Source organism: Phyllopteryx taeniolatus, chromosome 6 (genome assembly GCF_024500385.1).
Source record: "Phyllopteryx taeniolatus isolate TA_2022b chromosome 6, UOR_Ptae_1.2, whole genome shotgun sequence".
Taxonomy (NCBI): domain Eukaryota; kingdom Metazoa; phylum Chordata; class Actinopteri; order Syngnathiformes; family Syngnathidae; genus Phyllopteryx; species Phyllopteryx taeniolatus.
In genome coordinates this window covers 6,043,929-6,054,672 of record NC_084507.1, presented here as the reverse complement: position 1 = coordinate 6,054,672, position 10,744 = coordinate 6,043,929, and the positions used below count along the sequence as shown (strand labels likewise).

At 49.0% G+C, this 10,744-nt stretch overlaps 1 protein-coding gene across 1 annotated transcript; it reads right to left on the bottom strand.

Moving 5' to 3' along the window:
- Nucleotides 1–4,550: 4,550 nt before the first annotated feature.
- Nucleotides 4,551–9,145, bottom strand: LOC133480090 (transmembrane protein 74). Its single transcript, XM_061777764.1, has 2 exons — nucleotides 9,003–9,145; nucleotides 4,551–8,501 (listed from the first exon to the last, which is right to left on the bottom strand). The coding sequence occupies exon 2, from the start codon at nucleotides 8,436–8,438 to the stop codon at nucleotides 7,611–7,613; it is 828 nt and encodes a 275-aa protein (XP_061633748.1). The 5' UTR covers nucleotides 8,439–8,501; nucleotides 9,003–9,145; the 3' UTR covers nucleotides 4,551–7,610.
- Nucleotides 9,146–10,744: the final 1,599 nt, after the last annotated feature.

Genomic DNA, 10,744 nt, shown 5'->3' with positions numbered 1-10,744 from the left:
AGGCAATAGGGTCGGGTGGCGGCCGCTGGACGAGCGCCGCCGGAGCGTGGTCGGGCGGCGGCCGCTGGCCGAGCGCCGCCGGCGCGTGGTCGGGTGGCGGCCGCTGGACGAGCGCCGCGGGCGCGTGGTCGGGTGGCGGCCGCTGGACGAGCGCCGCCGGAACGTGGCCGGATGGCGGCCGCTGGACGAGCGCCGCCGGAACGTGGCCGGATGGCGGCCGCTGGACGAGCGCCGCCAGGAACAAGGACGGGCGGCGGCCGCTGGACGAGCGGCGCCGGAGCAAGGACGGGTGGCAGCCGCTGGACGAGCGCCGCCGGAGCAGGGTCAGGTGGCGGCCGCTGGACGAGCGCCGCCGGAGCAAGGACGGGTGGCGGCCGCTGGACGAGCGCCGCCGGAGCAAGGACGGGTGGCGGCCGCTGGACGAGCGCCGCCGGAGCAGGGTCGGGTGGCGGCCGCTGGACGAGCGCCGCCGGAGCAGGGTCGGGTGGCGGCCGCTGGACGAGCGGCGCCGGAGCAGGGTCGGGTGGCGGCCGCTGGACGAGCGCCGCCGGAGCAGGGACGGGTGGCGGCCGCTGGACGAGCGCCGCCGGAGCAGGATCAGGTGGCGGCCGCTGGACGAGCGCCGCCGGAGCAAGGACGGGTGGCGGCCGCTGGACGAGCGCCGCCGGAGCAAGGACGGGTGGCGGCCGCTGGACGAGCGCCGCCGGAGCAAGGACGGGTGGCGGCCGCTGGACGAGCGCCGCCGGAACATGGTCGGGTGGCGGCCGCTGGACGAGCGCCGCCGGAGCAAGGACGGGTGGCGGCCGCTGGACGAGCGCCGCCGGAACATGGTCGGGTGGCGGCCGCTGGACGAGCGCCGCCGGAGCAAGGACGGGTGGCGGCCGCTGGACGAGTGCCGCCGGAACATGGTCAGGTGGCGGCCACTGTACGAGCGCCGCCGGAGCAAGGACGGGTGGCGGCCGCTGGACGAGCGCCGCCGGAACATGGTCGGGTGGCGGCCGCTGGACGAGCGCCGCCGGAGCAAGGACGGGTGGCGGCCGCTGGACGAGCGCCGCCGGAGCAAGGACGGGTGGCGGCCGCTGGACGAGCGCCGCCGGAGCAAGGACGGGTGGCGGCCGCTGGACGAGCGCCGCCGGAGCAAGGTCGGGTGGCGGCCGCTGGACGAGCGCCGCCGGAGCAAGGACGGGTGGCGGCCGCAGGACGAGCGCCGCCGGAGCAAGGACGGGTGGCGGCCGCTGGACGAGCGCCGCCGGAGCAAGGACGGGTGGCGGCCGCTGGACGAGCGCCGCCGGAGCAAGGTCGGGTGGCGGCCGCTGGACGAGCGCCGCCGGAGCAAGGACGGGTGGCGGCCGCAGGACGAGCGCCGCCGGAGCAAGGACGGGTGGCGGCCGCTGGACGAGTGCCGCCGGAACATGGTCAGGTGGCGGCCGCTGTACGAGCGCCGCCGGAGCAAGGACGGGTGGCGGCCGCTGGACGAGCGCCGCCGGAACATGGACGGGTGGCGGCTTCTGGACGACCGCCGCCGGAACATGGTCGGGTGGCGGCCGCTGGACGAGCGCCGCCGGAGCAAGGACGGGTGGCGGCCGCTGGACGAGCGCCGCCGGAGCAAGGATGGGTGGCGGCCGCTGGACGAGCGCCGCCGGTGCGGGAGCCTGGCGCAGCTGCCGAGGAGCCGGAACGGGAGCTGCAGTCGCTTCCTCAGCCTGCCGCCATTGAGGTGTGGGAGTAGAGGGTACGGGAGTGGAAGAGTGCACAAGGTCTCGGGAAGGTGAACTAGGAAAAATGGCTGGTACTGAACATGGCTTGGGGGCAGGTTTGACTAGACGTGACTTAATTGGAGCCGTGGAACAACGTGTGGGAACAGGTGAAAAATCAAGTGATTTGTGAACAGGGGGGAAAAAACGAGGGGGCAAAATTTGACCTTTACTTGGGCGCCTCCGTTGGCCACCACGCGGCGGTCCCGGGTAGATGGCCAAACGGGTGCCCAAGAAAAGGTCAGAGGGAAAGGATTTGGACTCACTGGGGTTGGAAACGTGGAAACGTGACAAAAACTGACGAGGACGGGATAAACTAGGGAAGGAACCAGAAAAATCTAAATCTGTGTCAGAGTCAGAATCCGACAGGAGGTTAACTAAATCAGGGCCATCTTCACAATCAGAAAAATCTGAATCTAAAGAAACATGTGGATGTACAATAGTAGGGCATGGTGAATAACTAGGACAAGTGGGGGGACCCGAGGAAAAGGACAGAAAAGACTGAATGATAGGGCTTACTGGAGGAGGGTAGGTATGGATGGCAGGCTGAGGACGGTGGGAGGCAGTTTGGTGGCGTCCAGGGTGACGCCATGTTCTTCCCGCTGGGTCCTGTTCTGGTCGGTTCATTCTGTCATGAACATGGTTAGGGCGACGGCGAGGAACGCAAGGCAAGAACATGGTGGACCCAATTGCAGGGAAGCAGGGAGGCAAGGCAGGAGTGCGGGAATCTCAAAATAATAATATTTAATCACAATGATAAAACAACTGGCGACTATGACAAAAACAACAGGCGACTATGACAAAAACAACTGGCGACTATGACATGGCAAGACATGTGACAACGACAATGAACCGACGAGAACTGAAAGAAACCAGGGAACTAAATACAAACAAATTGACGAGACAACGAGGAACACCTGGACAAGACGAGTGGCTAGAGAGAGCTGATTGGTCAACACAAAGTAGACGAGAACAGGTGGACACAACAACCTAATGAGCACACGACAAACATGGAACACAGGAAAACATTGAACAAAACTAAACACAACCCAAACCAAAACACAGACCATGACACTTTGACTTCCATCACCTTACACCAATCCATTTTCTATTGGAATTCCTACTTCAGGTGAAATGGTTGCTTTTCACTTTAGTGATGCACATTGATTTACTGCACATCCTGAAAGTATTCATATCAGTTAATTTTTTTCACATTTTGTTATGTTGCAGCCTTCCTCCTAAATGGAATTGTCAAATAAATAAACACGATGTTTTTTCAAATGTATTAAAAATAAATAATAATTGAACCAAAAATTACCAGCCTTTGCTCAATACTTTGTTGATGGACATTTGGCAGCAATTATTGACCTACTGAAAGATTACCCATCGCCCTAGTTTGAGGTCCAGAGTGCTCGGCAGCATCCAGTTTTCATCCAGGATGTCGCTGCACTTTGCTGCATTCATCATTCTGTCACTCCTGACTAGTCTCGCACTATCTGCCACTGAAAAAGATCCCCACAGCATGACGCTGCCACCACCATGCTTCACTGTTGGGATGTTATTGCCCAGGTGATGTGAGGTGCCTGGTTACCTCCAAACATGTCGGGCATTCACACCTTGGATTTCGGTCTTTGTCTCATCAGACCAGAGAATTTTGTCGTTCATAGTATGAGAGTCCTTCAAGTGCTTTTTACTAAGGATAGCTTCCAATAGCGGCACGGTGGACGACTGGTTGGCACATCTGCCTGACAGTTCGGAGGACCTGAATTGCCCGTAGGTGTGAATGTGAGTGCGAATGGTTGTTTGTTTATATGTGCCCTGTGATTGGCTGCCGACCAGTTCGGAGTGTGACCCGCCTCTCGCCCAAAGATTGCTGGGATGGGTGCCAGTATGCCCGCGACCCGATTCAGGATAAGCAGTTCGGATAATGGATGGATGGATAGCTTCCAATAGCTTGCGTCTGGCCACTCGTCAATACAGGCCTGATTAGTGGATTGCTGCAGAGATCATCGGAAGGTTGTTTTCTTTCCACAGAAGGACGCTGGTGACGCTCAGTGATCTGAGAAAATCGTGTCTTAGAGGTCTTGAGACAATTTCTTTCACTTGACCTTTTCGACAGGTGTGTGCCTTTCCAATCAACTAAATTTACCACAGTTGGAGTGCGATGTTAAGGTGATGAACAATCTCAGGGACTATCAGGGGAAATAGCATGCACTTGAGCTCATTTCTGAGCTTCATTGCAAAGGCTGCGAATACTAATATACGTGTGATCTTAGTTTGTTTTTCAGTTTTATCTTTTTTATTTTTTAACACATTTACAAAAATCTCAAAGAAAATAACATTCTATATTATCATTATAGAGCACTAAATGTAGAGTTTTGAGGGGAATTTTTTTTTTAATCTATTTTTGAATAATGCTGGAACATAAAATGTGAAAGTGAAATTGGACAATACATTTATTATTGTTGTTGTAACATGCAGTGGTATGAAACTGTACTGCATCATACTGATGTTTTTTTTTTATAGATTATTTGTAGCGTATGAGGCAGCATCAAATATTAATACACCCTGTGTATTCATATTTTGATACAGCTCTTAGACGGAATCTCATCATATATCATATACAGACATAATATAGTGTACTGTGACTGTCTGCTGTGACAGTATTGAGAAGATATGGAGTAAATGGCCTACAGTTGTTTACATACAGTTAACAGGCTGCACCTCGTTAATAGAGGCTGACCCATGTCATTGAGAATGAATGGCATGCAAAAAATCCACACACAATCTGGAAGATTAAAGTATAGCAAGCATGTAATAGAATGACAGAAGCACACACGACACGATTCAAGATTGATCTTTGTGTATGAATTAATGCAAAGGAGAATGAATTTCAGTGTTGATGCATGATTTATGAGCCAAACGGCGTACACACACACCCGCGCACAAACAGAGGCATCTTGTGGCATTCTTTATTTTCTGCTGGCACGCATGAATGCCACCATTTGCAGCAGCATCAGTAGGTAAAACAGAGAAAATGTGGGGACCATTTAACTCCATTCTTCTCCTGCATCTGAAAATTCTGGAAAATATTCTCATTAAATATTAATCTAAATATGAGAGGGTGCGTGAGAGAATGCCATGTTTGTGACATGGCTCAGATTTTTTTTTTTTTTTACCTGATTGTGTTGTTTCAGAAACAATTTAGGTGAACCTTTCAAGGCAAAGTCTTATCCTCAGCATTTCCTTAATTTGGTTCAATTTATATTGCCATTCTAGTGTGTCCAAGTTAGAAGACAAAGAGAGATTCCACTGAGAAAAGTGGTAATCACCTATCAAATGATGCTTTGGCTGTCATCATCCAGGACCCAATTCCAACACATTGTACCATAGCAACACTGTGCTGCAGCTTTGCAGTGATAAAAGGTTGAAGGCAATGATGCATTCTCCAGAAAGAAAAGATAAGGAAAAGAGCTGATTAAGATACAACAGAGGAGCGTGCGCCGTGCATGGCAGGGCTGTCCAATGCAGTCAGATTGTTTAGTTCAGTCAAAGCGACTTGGAGCTTTGGCTCAGATGCACAAAGCTGGGCTTACTGGCTTACCTCAGCACTGCACTAGAGAGGGACTGCCACTGGATATTACCATGCACACCACTGAGCTGACTATCCCACAGAGTGGACCTCTTAGAAGCCAGACTCACCTCCACTCCGGAGACTCCGGCTACTTCTTGAAATGTGCCCGTGTATGATTTTGCGGTTCAGAACCTTCACATTAAAAACAAATAGCATTAATAATAAACAGAAGTGCTCCAAGATTTACAGTGTACCAAAATGCATTCCAGTGTCAGTGACATTGCTGTTAGCATGCTCTTCACTAATATTGTAAGCTTTGGACTTTGCACTTATCAGCAATGTAATACTACAAAGTTATTGACTGTGTATCCTCAAAGAGAAGCATCTGCTCTAATTGACACCTTGCCTTAATTAGGCACCGTGTGGTCTTCCACTTGAAGAAATCAATGCCTCTCTCCAAATTGACACATCCTTTCTTTCAACTGAAGAAAAAAAATGCTGCAATTACCTTTACTTAAGCCATGTTTGCATGCATCCATCCGCGGAAATCCGAGGATAATTGACACCCATAATAATTGCATTGTGAATTTAAAAAAAATAATTAAAGTCCAAACATTCTTGAATAAGTGTTAAAGTGTTTTCAGGGGTGGTTTCCTCAAAAAATATAAAAAAACAAAAAGAAAAGCGGAAAAAACATAAAAGAAAAAACATTTTCTAAAAATTTGAAAAAAAATAAAAATAAATCCCCGGGTGCCAAACCGTGAGCAGGGGTCCACTGTATTCGTCTACTATGGAGTGTTTATTTTGAAGCATGGCTGTACTGTAAAATCTGTCCACTGTCAGTTATAAGGGCAAACTAGGAGTGCATGTCTATCTCTTATGGTGCAATTTCCAATAATATAACCCATAAAGCTACCTCGGACTCAGGTGGTTTCCTAGTTGTAAAAGTCACGTCAAAAGAAGCAGTCAAGTTAGGTATAACGGCACCTTTCTATCAAGTCATTTGTACCCCTTGATAATAAGAGTTAAGATTTATATAACATCTTTCACGCAACATAAAGATGCTCTACAATTGCCAGAATGAAAATGGGAGGTGGCATTAATTCAATCAGAGCCGTACCTGTGTTAAACTAATACCATTTGATATTTAAATTGTGTTTAAAGTGATGTGATACACAGTTAGCTTCAGAAGTATGTGAACAATGGCAGTGTTTTTGACTTTATCTTTCCACACCACAACAATGCATTTGAAATGAAACTATTAGGAGGTTATGAAAGGTTTTATGGTAAGGACATCAGCCTTGCAGTTCTGAGGTCTCAGTTCGAATCTCATTTCTGGCTTTCCTGTGTGCAGTTTTCATATTCTCCCTGTGCATGCATGGGTTTTCCCTGGGTACTCTGGCTTCCTCCCACACTCCTAAAACATGCTATGTTAGCATGTTTTGTTAATTGAAGACTCGAAATTGTGCATAGTTGAGAATATGAGCGTGAATGTTTTTTTTTTTTTTTTTTTGTCTATATGTGCACTGCGACTGACTGGCGACATGCCCAAGGTGTACCTCCTGTCCAAAATCAGCTGGGTTTGGCCTCAGCTGGGTTTGGCCTCAGCTCACCTGCAACCCTATGATTATATTTGTCAATATAATCAGCTGTATTGACAATGGATGGATATAAGATGTTCTTAAAGTATGTAGGTTTTGCAAAAATATGGCATTTACCAGTTAGCAACTATAGCTGTGTTATGCAGAGTACTTCCTGTTGCTGAACTCTGCCATTGTCCAAATGCTTTTGGACCTCACAGTATACATCACACAGAGTTGAATTAGCATTTTTTCATACTTCTGAATGTATTTTACACACACACACAAAAAAAACACAATATGGTGTGGAGTTGCAGAATTGCCATATAGACATCATTGTGAAGCAAACCTGTTTTCTTGTCCTCTCTTGAGACATTTACATTGTCCCCAATTAGTAAAGGATAAATAAAAAGGACTGAGTATTATAATCTGGGAATTACATGTAAAGGGATAGCACAAACTTTGACGCAGTGACTGCGATTGGCTGATGACCAGTCCAGGGTGGACCCCTGGACAGGGTGACCTGTCCAAATTCAGCGGGGACAGGCTCCATCCAACTCAACCCCAATAAAGACAAGTGGTATAGAAAAGGATTAGTAGGCTATCATGATGCCATTTTTTTCCCAGTGTAGATCATAAACTAAAATATTGCAGACTTGCACGTCCAATGACAATTTGAGTGAAGCCCAATACTGCGCATTCCTAGTTCAAACTTTCCACTATATCCTCCAGGGACAAGTGCGCAGAGGAGTGACTGGGACTGGATTTAGTTTTCAGGCTGATGGAACCGTACATTTTGGCGGAACGTTTGGAATAGGCAATGACTTTCCTTCTGTACATCTCTCCTTTCCACATGGAGATCATGAGCAGAGTGGAAAGCACAACCCCGCCCAGCGTGAGCAAGCACAATCCTGCTATGACGCACCGGTCCAGGTGAGCTCCAACGCGAGCACTCTCCAGTTCCAGTCTCTCCATCTCCCTGGCCGAGACACTGTCCCTGTCCACGACCACATCCCGGGGCACGGTGTAGGAGATGATCACCAAGGAGATGCCGGTCACCAAAAATGTGACCGCGCTTATGAACCAATAGTCCACCGAGGAACCTGAGGCCTCCCCAAAGGACAGATCATCCTCGGACATGAAAGAAAAATCTGGTACCGTCTCTGAGCACGGCTCGCAGTTGCGCGCCGTTCTGAGGGAACTTTTACAGCTCGTCTCTGGGCTGCCGATTGCCAGGTTGACGTTCTCATCTATGTAAGTGAAAGATGTCTCCAATTCCTCGTCACAGCACACGCGCACTTTCTCCTCCCCGAACGGACGCAGTTTGACCTCCGCTCGCCTCGCAGCCGAATGACACCGGTCACGGCAGCTCCGGGCCGGGTGGCAGCCGCCGCCGTCCCCGAGGGACCCCCCTCCTGTTGATTCGCTCAGTTTGCGGGCGTGCAGCACAGCGGAGAGGCGTTCAAGGACGGCGGGAGAACGTGGCGTCTTATCACCGTCCCTTGTCAAAGGCAGCACCGGAGAAGCCATTCGGTCTCGCCGCCGCCTGCCGGTTCCGTCTTCCTCCCTCTTCTGTAATGCTGCACAGCATTCCTAATGAGACGATTCAAATGGGGCATGTTAATGAGAAAACCCCGATGAATACACTTGACGTGCGTCGTGTATTTGTGCGCAAAGGCGTGTGCTTCGTAGAGTCGAGGTGCGCAAAACGCACGTGCACGCGTCAGTCACAGAACTGCGGAAAAGCCACTTTTAAGTTGATTAGTCAAATCCGCGGACGCATCTTTAAAGGCGCTTACATTGGATGCGATGAGACAAATGCCTTTGTATCCAATTAAGCGAGGAATCTTTGTTCACCCTAAACCTACATTCAACTACGTTCTGATGGAGCACGCAGCTAGCAAACCGGGTCCGGAATGCAAGCAGATCATAGAATCCACTTTGTCTCGAAATTAAAGAGCACATCGCAAAAATATCCATCAAGCATATCCTTCCTAAAAGACGCCGTTACAGCACGCAGACGGGGACACGCTGCTGCATTTGAAAGGACTTGAAGTGCTGAGCTCAAAACGTCACATCTATCAATAAACCGACCGTGTTTCTTCAGGATCCCTTTGGCCGCCACACGCCGAAACACTCCATAGCGGGGAACTCCACGCCACGGAAGGCAGATTTCTCCCAAAGGGTTTGGAGAAATCAGTACGCCTCGGCCGCCGTCTCCCTGCTCGCTGCCGTGACGTCACAGGCCGCAATGATTGGAGCTCTTTGTTAGCCCCCGCCCACTCCAGACCCGCCTCTGCCTGCTGACCACATCAGCACCAAAGCAGCACCTGGCTCACTCAGTCACAGATTTGGAGCCTTTGGGACCCACCCGACCCACATTGTCTCCTGAATTAAACATCGGTACCACAATCATGGATTTATGAATCTGACTTTAAAGTGTGTTGATAAAGCTCCTATGATGAAAACAATAGTCTGTAAATTAGGCTGTAAGATATCAATTGAAACAATGTAAACCAACTAAAAAGTGGTTATCTAAAGAAGACCTTTTTATCACACAATATGTGGAAACATTGGGCACCAGGATACTTCCGGGTGGCACAAAAGTCAGTGGCTACGACAGACCTGAACTGAAAAAGATGACAAATAACCCGACCAGATATACTGCCAAAGGTTTAGTGCTTTTTTTTTGCTCCTTTCATAAAATATAACCAAGTAATTAATTAATTAAGGAGTCTGTGGGTGATGAGAATCAATTGAATGGATGTTTCAAATACTGTAGTTGTACCGAGAAGACAGCTTGTGGCAGAGTAGCTGCTTCAAAAGAGACAAACCGGGAGCCTGTTCCAGAAGCAGCCATGCAAGCCTAAGCTATGACATTACCTCCACCATGCTTCACAGAGGAGCTTGTGTAAGCAACATTCTTATTTCCTGCAGATCCTTTCTTTCTCCATACTTTGGTAGAGGTTAATCTTGTTCTTATCAGCCCATATAATGTGGTTCCAAAACTTTTGTGGCTCTTCTCTGTACTTCTTTGCAAAATCCAATCAGGACTTCCAATTCTTTTTGCTGTTGAGTGTATATTCCTTCTCTCGAAGTCTTCTTCAGTGGATTGTGATACCTCCATCCCTACCCTGTGGAGGTTGGCAGTGATGTCACTGACTGTTATCTTTGGGTGTTTGTTCACAGCTCTCACAATGTTTCTGGCATCAACTGATGGCCGACCTGTTCGATGTCTGTTGCTCTGTAGACCAGTAGTTTCTTTCTTTTTCAGGACATTCTAAATTGTTGTATTAGCTATGCCCAATGTTTTGGCAATAGCTCTGATCGATTTTTACCTCTTCTCTCAGATTCAAAATGGTTTGCTTTTGTCCGATGAACAGCTCTCTGGTCTTATTGTTTGCTTAACAGCAAATGCAGTTTTCACAGGTGAAATTCAAAGCTAAAAAAAAGCACTAATGTTTAAGCAACCAATCTAAAAGGTAATACCTCAGGAAGTAGAAACACCCATCAGTCACGTTCCAATAAGTTTGCTCACTTGAAAAGTGGGTGGGTTCAAACAAAAGGTGCTCTGTCCTGAGTTGTTCAACACATCTAGATGTTAATGCCATGAAATAAAAGCTGGAATTCTGTACTTTTGTCTCATATTCATCTTGTGATCTTAAACCCAAATGTCGTACAACAAAAACAAAGGACCTAGCTGTTCCAGTACTTTTGGAGGGGACTGCATATATATAAATTTAGGAGTATGAGAAATTGTGCCTTTACAAAATAATACATCACTCTGTCCATTTTCTATGGTGCTTGACCTCATTAGGGTCAGGAGTGAGATGGAG

Bases quoted from the DNA above. Each gene is read 5' to 3' on its own strand.
- LOC133480090 (XM_061777764.1), bottom strand. From the start codon at position 8,438: ATGGCTTCTCCGGTGCTGCCTTTGACAAGGGACGGTGATAAGACGCCA.